This window comes from Nicotiana tabacum, chromosome 17, assembly GCF_000715075.1.
Source record: "Nicotiana tabacum cultivar K326 chromosome 17, ASM71507v2, whole genome shotgun sequence".
Lineage (NCBI taxonomy): Eukaryota > Viridiplantae > Streptophyta > Magnoliopsida > Solanales > Solanaceae > Nicotiana > Nicotiana tabacum.
In genome coordinates this window covers 6,373,417-6,390,529 of record NC_134096.1, presented here as the reverse complement: position 1 = coordinate 6,390,529, position 17,113 = coordinate 6,373,417, and the positions used below count along the sequence as shown (strand labels likewise).

Genomic DNA, 17,113 nt, shown 5'->3' with positions numbered 1-17,113 from the left:
TACCGAGTTTGCAACATATTTAATGCATTTTTTATTATAAATACCACCTGAAGTCGTCCGAACAAGTTTAGGAGGTTCCTTATATAAATAATGAAAATAAAATATATGCAATATTTCTTTCAAACATGTCCTATGTGTAAGATACAATGCTATCACGAACATAAAATGGAGCTTCACCATAATATACTGGAGAGCAAAAGTCGAACTAGCTCGTCTGCTCATGACATGCTATACCTCATCCTGAAACAGGTAAGGAAGAGGAAGCCAGAAGGAACGGGCAACCGACATAACTCAGCAAGTATTGTCGACTTTCCCTTCAAGAGGTGGGACAAGCCTTTGGCAAAAACATGTACAGTGCAATTGAAATCCCTGATATACACATTAAATAACTAATATAGAATACTAACTTAAATAAAATCATAACCATTTCATATGAAATAAATTGTTGAAATCACTTTCGACTCCTTAGGCCTAATACATATTTTAAGTTTCTTATACTTTACACTGAGACTGGGAGTACTAATACGACACTGACATAATAACAATTCAACACGGATATCTCCGTTGTTTTGGGGGGGGGGAGGCAGTCTCCTCTACTGCCGGGCAATAATACACCATCAATATTATCATGGCGGGCATCTTCTCCTCCTCTGTAAAGTTAAGAGTGTGTAAATAACTTTTTGGGACAAGTGTAACTTATGTGTTTTCCCAACCCAAAAATGAAACTTTTATAGCAAGTATGGTATTCAAACTGGCACTTAAAATTCACAGGGTTCTAACCTTGCTCATAGGCAGGAAACAATATCTATACCTCAAACACTGTAGAGCTTTATAACCTGGTCAATCTTTACTCGACAAACAGGGCACTCGCCTTTCTTGGAATTAATCTGGTTCAAACACTGCATGCAGCCAATCATGTGACCACAAGGTACACAAGCTCCTTCAACAGAAGCTTCCCAGCATATTATACACAATGCAGGCTCATGTTTATTTTCCCTTTCAGTTGTAACAGAAGCTGCTTGCTCTCCAGGAGGAATCGACAAGTTCAACGGGCTAAGATCTATAACCGGATAATGAACCACCTCTTCATGTACAACCTCTTCTGGAACTGGTGGAGCTGAAGGGGCCACAAAATCAAAAGTAGAATTGCCCTCTTGAGTTTCAGTATTTTCAACAAGATTGTTAATGGGCGTATATTCAGGTGCATTGTTTGTCTTGTCCATCGTTTCACAGCTACTGACTCCTGAGGATGTTGTGTTGCTTAATGAAGGCAGTACGCTGTCCTTTGCAGTTTTTCCCCATCCTTGATAATGAATTTCGGCGGAGGCATCTCTATGTCCCGGCCGAGGTTGGGGCACGGCCCAGCCATTGTACTCTTCTACAGCAGGCTTATCGTTCCATCCACTGCAGCTTAGTTCAGAAGAGGTCGATCTAGGAAGCGAGTGCTGTCGTCTTTGACGGGATACATCTGCAGTACTTCCCCATCCATTTTCTTGAACCTTCATTTGGTCATCCGTCCACCCACGGTAAGTAATCTCAGATGTAGGCTGGGCTCTAACAAGTGAACCCCATCCGTTGTGAGCAGAATCATCTGTGGTATTACACCAATCATTTTCATTTTTTACACCAGAGCTTTGTCCATGATGAGGGAGAACATTATTTTCTTTAGCAGTATGAATAGAAGCATTGATTCCAATTGCTAATTCCATTGCTTCTGCAGCATTTTCAGATTGTTGCACTGTAGTTTGGCTATTTTGTGATAAACGGGGAGGCAGAACCTGAAATGCTAATATGCAGTCAAGCCCCAGAGGTGGTTCTGCTCTATCCTCTTAGTGTATCATAAAATAAATGGAGAAGGATCAAAAGTACCTCTTTACTATACGAAATATCGTAATTTTACCCTCCGTTACACTTTGCGGTCAGCCGGTCATTCATACCCTTGCCTAAATCGTCTCGTATTTTTCCTTGACCCCCTAAAAGAGCTCCAACCTGAAGTACAGCGGAGGGTATTTTAAACCATAGTCACAATTACAGGGGTAAATTTGGATCTTTCTCGCAGTGTTTTGACACGTGGAATCCACCCAGTCCATGTTGGAGCTCCATTAAAGTTTCAAGCAAACACAAGACGATTTACTAACAGCAAGGTATAACCGGATGGTAAAACCAAGATATTTCGTATAGTGGAGGGATAAATTTGGGTTTCCCTAAAATAAATAGAAGAACATGCATAGCACCTCAGGAAAAGGAACCTTACAAGAGATGAATACTATGTTTAAAGAAAATTCAGCTGATGTTACCTATGTTGCTCGGACTCTTCAAAAATGTCTCCGGGTGCGTGTCGGATTCTCCAAAAACAGTGTATTTTTGGAGAATCCGACAAGGGATGCGACAGTATTTTGAAGAGTCCGTGCAACATAGGATTTTTTGCACAATACCATGTTAGATATTTAGCTGGCCACTGTTTCATTCAGTTTCAAAAAGCATCAAATCTATGATTCAAGAATACCATTTATCTAACTAACCCACAATATTCCGGCTTTTAAGTTACAGCTGACTTGGGACACAAAAAACGCAACACTTTTGTCAGTTCATAGTTGGTATTCTATACCCGTAGTCATCTTATACCCGTATTTCATACCCGTGTGATCTATAGGTCACGGGTTCGAACCCTGGAAGCAACTATTAATGCTTGCATTAGGTTAGGTAATATATATGCATCGTACAAACTCATCTGATGAATAAATACTGGATAGTTTTACTCAATTATTTTTTGAGTCAGGGATACAAGCAACAGATACAGATTGGTAAAAAGTATGATTTCAGTTTGGAGGTGGTAATTACCTCAGTTGCAGCATTACATGCTTTGAGTAATAATTGAAGCTGCTGCTGCTCAGAATCGCTCATTGATGTAAACTTATATCGAGTATCTGATGTGAAAAAAGCAAAATGAAAGAACTACTATAAACGCTTATCCAAAAAGGAGTTTTGTAGATGAAATAACATAAAACTAAGTCAATTTTTTGGTCGCAATTACGAAAAGTTTCTCTAGGAGATAACAATCACAATCTATATTTTAACATTTAGTAGAAAGAGCAAATGAGAATTTGCTTTTTGCAACAGAATTCTGAAACCTTTAAATTTTACTACTAATATGCAGCTTCATCTATTCCTGAGCATGATATCTACATATTAATTCCAGTCCCTTAAATAAAACTAGTTCATTAAATATTTGCGGAGACCAAAATGTTAACTTTTGACAAATTTAAAGGACCAAAACTGCTCAGTGCATACTTAAAGGACAACTTTAAACCTATCCTCAAACATAAGGGAGCATTTTTGTCATTTTCTCGAAGCAGTAAGCACATAAGTAGCTCAAACCAATAAAAAGAATGTCCCAAAAGCTTAGCCTTGTAGAGGAATTTCTCTTGAGGCATGTCAATTGACGGTTCATTGATAAATGTGGATAAGAGGAAAAGGCTTTTTCTTAATTCTCCATCTAACAAGATCAACTATAGAACAGAATTTCAGAAAAAGAGTATTACTACTGGACTTGTCAAATATAGTCAGCACAGGATCTGGTTGTTGCCACCTTATCTCTTCAACGTTAGCCTTCCATAAGGCGATAACATTACGAGGCTGGGCATCCTGTTCATCAAAACACAATTTCAGGAAATCCGCCAATTTAATAGAAGAGAAGAAAATCACGAACACTTCATTGAATTGTCAGCTGGCTCTAGCTAGTTCAGGATGGAGCATAGTAGTAGTAATAGTAGTAATAGTTGCTTCATTGAAGTACTAATCAAGCATATTTGAGCATGGAGAGAACACTGTATATAGGAAGGAGAACTTTGGCACTTGAGGTTTAGGAGAAATTTGCAGGATTGGGGAGTCGGAAAATTTCAAAACCTGAATGCACTATTGTATAAGCAGAAGATTTCACCGACTGAATCAGAGCACTTTTGAAGTGGTATGAACGGGGAAATGGACTTCTTTTCAGTTAATGTAACTCGGCCACATAATATACTGAGGAAGGAGAATACCGTTACTTTCTACTCAGTATAACGCCTAGCGCATCAGGAATGCTTATTGCTTTATTTGGCTAACTGCGAGAGGCTTATCCACACAACTGAGGATCATATGAGAACAATCTGGAGAAAAGAAAATAGGAGGGCTTTTTAAGGGGTAAATGGCTCTTCTGTAGAAATGAGGGGGTCCTCGAATTCTGTAAATATTTGTGCACCTATGACATTCCATGTAGTACTGAAGATTGGGTGCTATTTGTAGAGAATCACACTTCCGTTTATGGAGAATCGCACTTCTGTTAAATTCTCCACTCTTGGTTTTCCACTTATACATTAGGAGTCTGTCCCAACAAGTCAATGAAACTATTACCTCGTTGAAAAAAGATAGTAGAGATCTTTTTTTAAATAACCAAAAAATCTCCGAAGACCAATACTGCACGGTTTAGAACTCAGTAAAATCATTCTGAATTCACTTGAAGTTCTATTTAGTTATGATTTAGCTTAGGATGGAAGTCCCAAGTTCATTATTTTTTCCCGGAAAAGAAATAGAACAAACAACAACAACAAACTCAGTGTAATCCCACAAAGTGGTTCTGGGAAGGGTAGAGTATAGGCAGACCTTACCCCTACCTTGTGAAAGTAGAGAGGTTGTTTCCGATAGACTCCCGGCTCAAGGGAAAATAAAAGAGAAGTAGATACAACAAGCAGTAACAACAGCATGATAAAGTGACAAGATGATAGAAACACAGGTTTTACATTCTTGGTTATGTAAAAATGGCATGCTGGCTCATATATAGATTCTGCTCAAACTGTACAAAGACACAATGTACATACATTTAGGTCCGAGTTTTTCATAACAAGAGCTATGTCTACTCCTCTAGTATTGCGTATAGCTCGTTAAATCATTCACAGCGATAACCTCATATCCTAGCCTGATATATATATTATGGTGAGTTCTTGACAATTTTCAGAAAAATGGTACAACTACAAACTCAACGCGAGGTACCTAGCAATATTGCAAATGGAATTTGTAAAGAACTAATGTTGGCCAATAATGAGTTATTTACCTCTAAGGATGAGTAAATCGCCAGCTCCAATTTAATAGGCTTCGTAGGATCAGCTATACCGCAAGGTATTACTACAACCCAACTGCAGTTCTAATCATTGGTCAGCAAGCATGAAAAGTTTTGAAACTTACAGCATTATAATGAATTCAAAGCAAAAACAAGGGGCAATTATAGAAAAAATAAGTGAGAATCATACTGACATCTTTCTAGATAACAATTGAGGAGCTAAAGCTTCAAGAAACCCTGGACCATAGAACTCCCTCATCCAGCCCGAGAAAATGCAGATTTGTCTCTAAAAGTGAAAGCAAAACCAGAATCAATGAATTTGCAAACAAACAGTGATGCAAGATCAAGAAGGCCAAGGATCCAAGAAATTCAAGAAGCCAAGAATCCATTCAAGATTAGGATTTCTTTTCCTTAAAGATTAGGATTTGTTATTTCTTATTTCCTAGTAATTTAATTCTTGTTTTAGTACCATTATATTTGTAGTTCTAGTCAAGGATTGTTAGTTGTTATCCCATTCTTACTAGAATTCTTTTACCTATTTTAGTTAGGACTGATTTTCTTAGCCTTATTCTTATTCTAGTTTAATAGGATTAGTTTTCCTTAACCTTATCAATTTTACTCATTGTAAGGGCTATTTAAAGGGCTCAATATGCTGAAAATAAACATTGGTGATTAGTTTTCCTAAGCTCTTGCTTCAAAAACGTGATTTACTTTTATTTCACTGGTCTTCCTTTATTAACGCTTCTTGCAATCTTGTGGGATTAAAGAACGTGTGGGTGAGGTTTATTTTCATCTTACATTCTTCTAACGTGAGTTTGAAGAACGCTTTCGCTAGTTTTGTGAAAAACTTTAGATGCTTTTGTTTTTCTCTCTTCTTTGTAAAGTACATCACACAGTCAAAGTTAAGAAGAGGACAAGAAAAATAAAATAATCATGTGAATTCAATGTTAATGTAATTAAAGCGTGAGACTAATACCAAGTATTATACCTCAATAGTACGAACAACATTGCTAAAACCCTTTGCCCGAGCAACTTCGAGTGGAGTTTGGCAACCATCATTCTTGATCAAGGGATTTGCTAGTGCAAAAATTTAATTGTAAATTAGATCAATACATTAGAGTAGTTGAAAACTGTTGCAGACATAATTAAGTAAATAAAAATGTGTTATCTCTAACCACGTAAGTTTAGATGAGATGATCACACACTTCAACATGGTATCAAAGCAGGATGAGGTCCTACGTTCGAATGTCACCGTCACCCAATGTCAAAAAGAATTTTCACATGCTTGTCTCATAAAAAAGAATCAAGCCCGAACGTGAGGGGGCATGTTGAAGACATAATTAAGTAAATAAAAGTGTGTTCTCTCTAACAGTTTAAGCTTTTAGATGAGATAGTTACACACTTCACCAAAAACTAGTAGAAATGATACTGAATCATCCAGAAGCAGTTTGGGAAACATCTACCGAGCAAAAGGAGAAAGGATATTCACTTTGCAAAACCATAAATATGTACCTCCATAGGAAAGAAGTAATCGAACAGTATCATCCAAACCTCTCTTAGCTGCATGTTGTAATGCAGTTCCAGCATGATATCCTGAAAACAAAATTAGGAGTTAGAATGTGGATTTGATTATCACAATTATCATGCCACATAACTAATTGACTTCACCGGATAATTGACAAATATGGTGAGATTCCATTAACGCGAAGTTGTAACTCTCAAGCTTAGCGCAAGATAGCTTCTTAATCCTATATTAACTATATTCTCTAATCCTATATTAATTGATTTCATCGGATAATTGACAAATATGGCGAGATTCCATTAGCGCGAAATTGTAAGTCCCAAGCTTAGCGCAAAACAGCTTCTTAATCCTATATTAACTAAATTCTCTAAATAAGAAAATATGCTGAGCTTGTAAGAAATGATTGGCGGTGCAAATGTAGAGCTTTAGCAGTGAGAGCAGGGCCTTGAACTATATATATCTATTTGAAATTTTTTCAAACTATACATTTATACTTAGTGGCTAGTGCACACCAATTACCACGAAGTAGTGAGGGCCGTGGTCAGTGGCGGAGGCAAGATTTCCGTTAAGGGATTAAAAAATTAAAAGGGACTGTGACCACTGACATTGGAGGGCCTACGGAGAGGTAGAGGTAGACCAAAGAAGAGGTGGGGAGAGGTGATTAGCTAAGACATGGCGCAACTTCAGCTAACCGAGGACATGACCCTTGATAGGAAGGTATGGAGGTCGAGGATTAGGGTAGTAGAGTAGGTAGTCTAAAGTGTTCGTAACAGTAGTATTGACACGCAGTCTTGCTTTCTGTTGGTAGTAGGTTTTTTTATGACTAACCGTTGTTTTCTTCCATTGTTGATCGCATTACCGTCTTGTTGTTATTATTCTGTTTTTATATGGATTTTTGGTACTGTCCCTTCTTGTCTATATTTTCATTAATGTGGTGCTTATACTTTCCTAAGCCGAGGGTCTATTGGAAACAACCTTTCTATCCTCACAAGGTAGGGGTTAAGTTTGCGTACACATTACCCTCCCCAGACCCCACGGTGTGGGATAATACTAGGTACGTTGTTGATGTTGTTGTTGTTGTTGTGACCACTGAGAATTGAACTAGCAACCTCACAAAGGTTTTGAACCCCCTTGACCACTAAGCTATTCTTTTGGGCACAAAATGAATTTTGCATTATATGTACAGTGTAAATTTTCGGCGAAGAGGATTCGGGTGAACCCCTCCGCCCCACTAAATCCGCTCCTGGTTGTGGCACTTCAAACCTTCTTACTTAAAATCCCGGGACCGTCTCTGGTGAAGACTCTAAAAATTATACGATTAGGATTAGCAGAGAAAAGCATACCTGGCCGGTAAGCATTGACATTAGCACCAAGCTCAAGTAAAGCTTTTGCAACATTCAAGCCATTCGGCTTCATGCACGCTACAATCAATGGCGTCTTTCCTTCTTTGTCGATCCACTGATTCAATGGGGCCACAAAACTACAATTAGTACATACAAATTACTCATATAACGAGTGACGGAGCCACATAGTTCCAAGGCACCCATTCGTCGGATAATTACACTATTATAGGTAAAAATCACTTTCTTATGTATATATACTATGTATTGAGTGTCCTTGACTTATTCGTGTATTTACTTCTTTAAATTTTGACATCTCTTAATGAAAATCCTCGCATATAACCTCCAAAAGTCATCTCTTTATGTTCGCCAAAATGGGTGTTGATAAAAAGTTAAATTATTCAAGTAAATTGGCTACATTTGTAATAGAGTGAATACCCTAAAACCTCCCTAAACTATCATGTTTTTGTCAGTTACATATTTAAACTATCCGGTGTCCCTAAAACCCCCTTAACTTTATCCCCTATATATATAAAAAAAAAAATCGTCGACTTTTTAATGAAATATGTAAGGTAACTCGCCAAAAGACGCGTGGGAGATGAAATTATACATAAAAATGACCCCAATTGACTATTTCTAATGGTTAATTACTGTCACCCTCTTTAAAAAATTTAATTTTTGTATTTTCCCTCTATTTTCTTTGTATTCTAGCCTTCTTCATTTTTTTCTTTTTTTTTATTCTTATGGGTTTCATCTGAATTTTTTTTCTTTTCTTGTTTCTTCTAAAATTATCTTTCTTCTTCATTTAGGTCTTCTTGAGCCGAGGGTCTTTCGGAAACAGTCTCTCTACTCTTTCAGGGTAGGGGTAGGGTCTACGTACACACTACCCTCCCCAAACCCCACTAGTGGGATTTTACTGGGTCGTTGTTGTTGTTCTTCATTTAGGTCTTTTTCTTTCAACCAAACCCTAATTTTTTATCCCAAATCTTGTATTAAACTAATTCCCGGTGAAAAATGAAGGTTAATGAAAAAAATCCAATGTTTAGTCGAAGTATAATGGTGAAGATCACGATTGAGACATGGTGTAGCCATTATCGGAGGAGATAGAAGAGTTTTTTTTTTCTTACAAATGACCATGTGTTTATCCCTTCACCCTCTTTCTTTGATTTTTTAACCCCCAAACATTTACCCATTTAATTGTTTTTATTATTAATTAAATTGATATATCAGATTAGGCTGAGTAAATAGAAGTCTGTATCACACTCACCACTAAAAAATCGACAAGGGTTTTTTAATATATAGGTGTATATAGTTAAGGAGGGTTTTGGGGACACCGGATAGTTTAAGTAGGCAACTAACAAAAACGTGATAGTTTAGGCCTTAGGGTTTTTTTAGGATATTCGCTCTTTGTACTACCTTAAAACTTTTACCAGTGACAAAACTTAGTGGCCGTTTGACCATAAAAAAAATTAGCTTTTTTCCGAAATTTTTTCACATTTTTTCAAAATAAGTGTTTGGCTATGAATGTTTCAAATTTCACTTTGAAGTTGATTTTCGGAATTTTTCGAAAATTTAAAAAATTCAAAAAGCTGCTTTTCATAATTTTCGCGTCAAATCACTCGTAAAAATTCAAAAACAGCTCCAAAGTGTATTCATGTCCCAAGTCCAAACAACTCTAATTTTCAAATATCATTTTAAATTGAATTTTTTTTCACTTTTTCAAGAATTTCACAATTCTTATGTCCAATCGCCCACTTAATATGGCATCTTCTAAAAATTGAATCTTTTTCATATTTACCAAGAAGGGTATGTATACCTCGAGACTTGAAACCAGTGAAAGAATTACTTATAGCATCTCCAAAAAACTGAATCTTTTTTCAAATATACCAAAAAGGGCGTCGATAAATAGTTAAATATTCCAAGTAAATTATGGTAAATGATTGAATTTATATACCTCAAGACTTGCACCATTGTTGTGAATAGCTTTGATAGCTTCAATGTTTCCTTCAATGACTTGTTGATACAGTAAGTCATCTTTGGATTGCTGTTGCCCCATTTATCAAATGCTAAATAAATCACACTTTCAAATAAGAAAGATTTATGAGTTGTTATTAGTATACACGTGGCTTAATTTGAACAGCTTACTACTGAACCAAACAGGTTTGTTCAAAGAGAATTCTTGAGGCTCTCAGAAAGGGAGGAAACATCCACGTGTAGGAGAGAAAGAGAGTGGATAGTGTTTATTACTTACTTTAGCTTATATACACTCATTTTAATATTGTATTTAAATTTAACTTATATATTATTATTATTATTATCACTATCAATGAATTTTAATTTGTGATGCCAAGTTAATTATTATTTTTATGCAACAATTAATATTTATCAAAAGATTTTTTTTTTAATTCCTAACAAAAGACGTGATTGAGTAAATATTTTTCGTCATCGGTACATAAAAGTTAAACTTGAAAATGTATGTGTCATCCTTGATAGCTCATAAGAGTTAATCGATAACCAATAAAATAATAACTGATCGACTATCAAGAATTAAGTTATGGATAGAACATCTATATTCTATACATAATCAATGCATATTATTTTATATTTGCTAGCGAATGTAATTATTTTTGGCCGATCGGCCAAATATATAACTTGTCCAAGAATCAAGTATTTTTATCGAGCCTAAGCAAATGTGCCAAAAATACACTCCTGAATGATATGACAAAGTGACGTATTAAACTAAGACATGCGGCATTTGGATGAAAATTAATTATTAAAAAAAAGATTGCGTTTAAAAAAATATAAATTACTTATAAAAGTATTTAGCTAATTGATTTAACCCAAAAAGAAAATGCCTAATTTCTACACTCCCAACCCCAACCCCACCTCCATCCATCTCTCCCTCCCCACCTTTCTTCTTCGTCCCCTTAGAATCCAGTGGCATAGCCACATTCAATTAAACACCCTTGATTGAAATATTAAATTGGGTATATAAAAAATTATACTATATATAGGTAAATAATTTCTTCTTCTTTTTTATAAATATGTATTAAATTTTGACTATTGTTTGTAAAATTCCTGGCTCTGTTACTGTTAGAATCCCCCAACCTCACCCAACTGGCCAGCTCTTCCTCTTTCCCACGATTTCAAGTAATAAGGTAATGGACAAAAAGTTACTCCTTCTATCCCAATTTATAAAAATTTGTGTCGCTGTAAATCATCTCAATAAGAATAAATAGCAAGTTTAAATTCAAATTCCTTCTAAATAACGATGTATGTCATTCTTTTGAGAACAGACTAAAAATAAAAGTATGACACATAAACTAGGATAGAGGGAGCTCGGGTTCTGACTTAGATGCGTTCAGTCATAATCCAGCGGATGTACCTTCGCACCACTAGCTTTTCAACCAAGCGTGATGATGACCCATTGTGCGAATGATACTGTCAGCGCAAAAAAATAAAAATAAACTTGAGCATGCGTGAGTCATCCCTTGATATAAGAATTAATCAATAAATGATGCAAATAGTAACGTAACTAATTTACTATCACATATTAAACTATATTCATAGTGTGAAAATTCTTTACTCTATCCATACGTATAACTTAAACTCTATTTATATAATATTTGGGCCTCTAGATCGAGTTATTTGACAAGTATTAATAAACTTGAAGTTTATAAAAATGTGTTTTAACAAGTGAGTACGCCAACGTTTGGATATAGATTTGGTTGAAACTTGAAAAAAGAGCTTTGAAGTTATGTTAAAAAATATTTTTGGAAGTTGAAGTTGTGTTTTCATCCAAAAATTGTCCTAAATCCGTTTTTAGAATTAACTTGAAGAAAAATTCAAACTTTTTCTCAAAAACTGATCCTATTCCATAAAAAAAACAATATTTTCAAAATATTTTGATATGCTTTGACATGCTTACTTAGCTCTCCGGCCAGATTTAATGGATTTTTCGATCAAGTTTATTTTCTGACTAACAAGCCATAATTAGTTCGATCATTTTAAAATGACCAAAAATAATTTAGTAATGCCTCTGCAGGAAATGTACTCTTAACACAAGACACAAAGCCGATACAAAAAATAATGGACAAAAGTCGACATAATCCAAACGGACAAAAAAAACGAATTAATTAGTTTGATTTGATTTTAATATTTAAAAAATTTGCTTAAATAGTTTAATTTCATTTGGTCACTTATTGTGGACCGCATGGAGTATTATTCTTAGAATAATGATTGTGTAAATATTTTTTATATCATTTGTACATAGAGCTTAGACTCTTATTAGAATTATCTACAACATCTTTAAAGTTATAAAATTAAGACCATACGCATTATTAATTAATGTAAAACACGTATCTCAATTTGATACTGTAAAAATTTAGTACAATATTAATCACAGAAGTTGAAGAGAAGCTTTGGAGCAATGGTCAAGTTGTCTCTGTATGACTTATAGATTGCAGGTTCGAGCCGTGGAATCAGCCACTAATACTTGCATCAGGATAGGTCGCTTACATCACACTTTCTTGAAGTGCGGTCTTGGACCCTGCGTGAACACAAGATATTTTGTGCATCGGATTGCCCTAATCACGGAAGCTAAACTAATTTATTTTAGTGATGGGTTTCTTGTTTTTTTTAATTATTATTATTTCTTTTTGGAATTACTTCAGTTGTTGAAATGATAATATAATGGACTACAAATACAGGAACTCCTAAATAAAAACATCAGATAGAAACAAAACCTTCCCCTGCATAACCATGTACTATTCTCCAGACAAATGAAGCCACTTATACAATGAAGACTGAAAGAAAACATGCATGAAAAAATTTAAACTTATTATGTGTAAAGCAGAATGGTTTGGCTAGCCATGCAAAGTGCAAAATGGCACAAAACTTTGTTTTACATATTTTTTGCAATGTGTCAATCTTTAAAACTAATCCTCTGTACTATAAATAACCTTCATTTCCTACTTGATCTTCACTTCCCATCAGTTCAATAATACTTCTTTCTTCTTCTTCTTCTTATTTTTCTGCTTTTATCTGCTAACATTTTATAATCATGGCCACTACATGGTTTTCTTTTTTCTTGAGTTTCCTTTTGCTTTTGCATGGTAACTTTGCTCAGCAAAGGTACTGTTGAATAATACCTGTTCTTTTTTCTTGTTAAAATAGTTCCTATTTTTCACAATTCTCTAGTCAAAATTATAAGGATGTTATTTACATTAGGTGGTCACTTTTGTAGTCTTGTATTTAAAAGTTGTCCACTTTTTTAAAAAACAAATTAGACAGTAATCCGAATATCAGTTTAGAATTTTAAACTTCAAGGGACCACATTCAAACTTCCGACCACTGGTCTAGTTTTGTAAGTACAAGGACATAAAAGTGGCTATTTGTGAAAATCAGCAGAATTCCTGCTCAAACTGTGGTTTGAATGTTTGTTTTGAATTTTAAACTTCAGACCAGGTGGCCACATTCCAACTTCAAGCCATTGATCTAATTTTGAAAAGGTTGCTAACTATGGCCATAAAAATGACTATTTTTGCAAATCAGCAGAGTACATGCTCAAGTAGTGCTAGTAGTTGAGGAATTTTTCTGAATTTTATGATAAAATCAAGCCAGTTTTCAGCTTTTTCTCTACTGATCTCTTTGCCTTTATTTGTATTGTGTTCACAGAGGCGGAACTAGCATGTAAATACGGGTTTACATGAATTTAGCAGTTTTTGCTCGGACGCAATGTATATTTTAAGAAATTTATTAAATATCAATAAATGTTTGACATGAAGGGGAGCGTTGGAGCAATGATAAAGTTGTTTCCGTATGACCTATAGGACACGGATTCAAACCGTAGAAGCGGCCACTAATGCTTGCATTAGGGTAGACAGTCTACATCACACCCCTTAGGGTGCGGCCCTTCCCCGGACCCTGCATGAACGCATGATGCCTTGACAGTGGCCTCAATTATTATTGTATATTAAATTGAGATTGTTATAAAAACCAATAAACTTCAAATCCTGGACCCGTCTTTAATTGTTCGCATTTTATTTAAATTTCCAATAGGTACCAACAGCAACAAGGCCAGTGTCAAATTAACAGACTCAATCCACAAGAGCCATCTTTTAGAATGCAAGCAGAAGCTGGAGTTACTGAGTTTTTTGACACAAATAATCAGCAATTTCAATGTGCTGGAGTTTCACTATTTCGCCATGTTATTCAGTCCAGAGGCCTTCTCTTGCCTTCTTATACTAATTCTCCACTGCTTGCCTATGTTGTTCAAGGTGCTAATTAATTAAAACTTCAATTGATTTTGAAATATTTGGTAATTATGTCAATAGCAAATAGGTCTATGTCTCCTCTTGTGTCACGTGCTATGTTGTTCAGACTTTGCATGTCAGATCCTCCAAAAATAGTAGAGGATCTAACGGTGGACCGACACAGGTGCATCAGCATAAGTCACATGAAGTTGTTCGTCTAATTTATTTTATTTATTATTTTTCAAATATATATTGATATATGTTATTAAATGGGATTTTAAAAATTCTTATATATCCATCAAACTCTATACTAACCTATATATAATATTTGTTCTGTTTCATTTTTATATGACAATATTATTACTTTAATTTAGGTTCAAACAGTTTACAAAATGATCTTATTGTATGTAAACAGGCCGAGGATTTTATGGGATCATGAACTCGGGTTGCCCCGAGACATTCCAATCCTCTCAACAAACTCAACAGAGAATTAGAGGCAGAAGATTTCAAGATCGCCATCAAAAGATTGAACAATTTAGGCAGGGTGATATTATGGCATTTCCTGCAGGTGCTGCACATTGGCTATATAATGAAGGAAATGAAGAGGTTGTTCTTGTTGTTCTTGAAGATGCCTCTAACAATGCCAATCAATTGGATCAAACCTCTCGGGTACGTTAAGAGAATTATTCTTAGCACGATCAATTTATCACTCAATCACAGACCGCTCTATCATTGTCATTGTCTGATTTTTAGTTGTCTAATCACATATAAAATTATGTATTTATTTAATCGTATTGTTACCCAATATACAATCAAAATTGAAGTGGTCGATTACTTATTGAAATTGTCTTTACATAATATATTTGAATGTTCACTATATGCAGAGGTTCTTTATTGCTGGAAACCCGCAACAAGGACAACAACAACAAGGGAGCCAGTATGGTGGCAGCACTATGCGAAGGGAGCAATTTCGATCAGGCAATGTTTTCAATGGCTTTGACATAGAAATTCTATCAGAAGCATTTGGTGTTGGTAGGTCAGTGCTTAGAACCTTAAATGTTAAATTCATCGATTATGTTTAGATTCTGAATCTGCATCTGTTGTTTCTAGGGAAATGGCGAGGAGGCTACAAGGACAAGATGACATGAGAGGTCACATTGTTAGTGTTCAAGAAAGGCTTAGAGTAATTAGGCCACCTTTTTCACAAGAAGAACAAGGACAATATGGTCGTGGTCCTATGACTAATGGAATTGAAGAGACAATTTGTACTGCTAAGGTTAGAGAAAACATTGACAATCCCTCTCGTGCTGATATATACAACCCGCGTGCAGGACGTTTAAGCACTGTCAATAGTTTCACTCTGCCCATTCTTAGCTTCCTCAGACTCAGTGCCGCTAGGGGAGTTCTCTACAGAGTAAGTCATTTCCGCTTAAGTTCTATGTACTGACTTTTTTTATATATTTACGCAATCACATCACTCGTGAGGTAATTATAGGTATATTCTACGATAAGCATTGATTAGTCACATTTTAATAAATACGGTAACTATTGCATGTTAAACTACACTGATAGTGTAAAAAAACTTTTCATCGTGAATACAATTAAATCCAATAAAAAATAAACTATTAGTAGTAGTCTAAGTTCTATAGTTATATTGAAGTGACAACAAAAAATCTGCTAACTATCATATGGCATCTGAATGAATATTGGTAACTTTAGAATAAATAAAGAGACCAATTTAACTAGTACAACTAGTAAATGTGTTGGATTATGAACTTTGTATACAAGTGCAAATAGTAAATGTGTTGTCTTCTGAAATTTTCATGCAATAGCATCAGTGCGTAGAACTTAAACTCTTTTAGAAACGTGTCACTGCACGCCTCAAGCTTTCGCTATTTTCTGTAATCTCAATTATGTTCTCTAAAGTTACTAAATTTCCGGCTTAAAAATGAGCAGAATTCGATGATGGCACCACATTGGTATAAGAATGCACACAGCATAATCTACATAACGAGAGGGGAATCAAGAATTCAGATAGTAGATCACAGAGGAAGAGCAGTGCTAGATGATCAAGTTCGCGAAGGACAATGTTTAGTAGTGCCACAGAACTATGCAGTTGTAAAACAAGCAGGAAATGAAGGATGTGAATGGATAGCATTCAACACTAATGACAATGCCATGATCAACACCCTGAGTGGCCGTACCTCGGCCATTCGGGGGCTTCCCTTGGATGTCATTGCCAATGCTTATCAGATATCGAGGGATGAAGCGCGGAGGCTTAAGTTTAACAGGGACGAAACGCTCATTTTCAGTTCTAATAGAAGATCGCCGCGTTCCTATGAGAGAGTAATTGGTCTGGTTGATGAGACTAATACTACTAGTATTGCTTGATAATAAGAAGAGGACTTGAGGAATTATGTTCGCAGATGCAATAATATGTAATTGCGGCATGTTTCTGTAATTGAGAAAGAGGGCAAATGAAGAATAAATTTCTGAATGAAAAGAATGTTGTTCAAGTACTTTGAAATCTTGATTGTGCATCTTTCTTAGTTTTCTTCTTTTTTGATTTTTAACCCGGTGTCCAGTACCTTATTAGGATTCAGTACCTCATTAGGATCCTACTAATCCGAATTCGCGCTTGAAATTTTCACATTGGGGGATAAAGCACTCCGTAACAAGAACTCCATAGGTTTTACTTTTCTTTAAGATTCAAGCATTATAAATAAACTATAGTTAGTTTGAAGGTCTTTATTTTTCTCCGGTATAATCTTGGATGATACAAGAGACTTGGAGCAACGGTAAAGAGTTCGAACCGTGAAAGCAATCACTAATACTTGCGTTAGGGTAGGCTGTCTACATTACACGCCTTGGGATATGCCCCTTCCCCGGACCCTACGTGAAC

The 17,113-nt window shown here is 35.5% G+C and overlaps 2 protein-coding genes across 7 annotated transcripts; one reads left to right on the top strand and one right to left on the bottom strand.

Annotated features, from left to right (window-relative positions):
* Positions 1 to 142: 142 nt before the first annotated feature.
* LOC107809400 (putative E3 ubiquitin-protein ligase XBAT35) lies at positions 143 to 10,188 on the bottom strand. 6 transcript variants are annotated; one of them, XM_075233909.1, is made up of 10 exons: positions 9,912 to 10,188; positions 7,961 to 8,075; positions 6,608 to 6,688; positions 6,084 to 6,172; positions 5,290 to 5,381; positions 5,090 to 5,171; positions 3,543 to 3,645; positions 2,842 to 2,927; positions 781 to 1,778; positions 143 to 240 (listed from the first exon to the last, which is right to left on the bottom strand). In XM_075233909.1, the coding sequence occupies exons 1-9, from the start codon at positions 10,011 to 10,013 to the stop codon at positions 813 to 815; spliced, it is 1,716 nt and encodes a 571-aa protein (XP_075090010.1). In that variant the 5' UTR covers positions 10,014 to 10,188; the 3' UTR covers positions 143 to 240; positions 781 to 812. The 6 variants fall into 6 exon arrangements, with proteins under 6 accessions (XP_075090010.1, XP_075090009.1, XP_016489503.2 ...); XM_075233908.1 differs by lacking the exon at positions 143 to 240 and adding an exon at positions 376 to 650; XM_016634017.2 differs by lacking the exon at positions 143 to 240 and having other exon boundaries at positions 376 to 1,778.
* Positions 10,189 to 14,591: 4,403 nt separating this feature from the next.
* On the top strand, positions 14,592 to 16,738 carry LOC107809398 (11S globulin seed storage protein 1-like). The gene is made up of 4 exons (XM_016634012.2): positions 14,592 to 14,880; positions 15,096 to 15,247; positions 15,322 to 15,625; positions 16,168 to 16,738. Exons 1-4 carry the CDS (start codon positions 14,647 to 14,649, stop codon positions 16,600 to 16,602), a joined length of 1,125 nt encoding a protein of 374 aa, XP_016489498.2. The 5' UTR covers positions 14,592 to 14,646; the 3' UTR covers positions 16,603 to 16,738.
* The last annotated feature ends 375 nt before the right edge of the window (positions 16,739 to 17,113 follow it).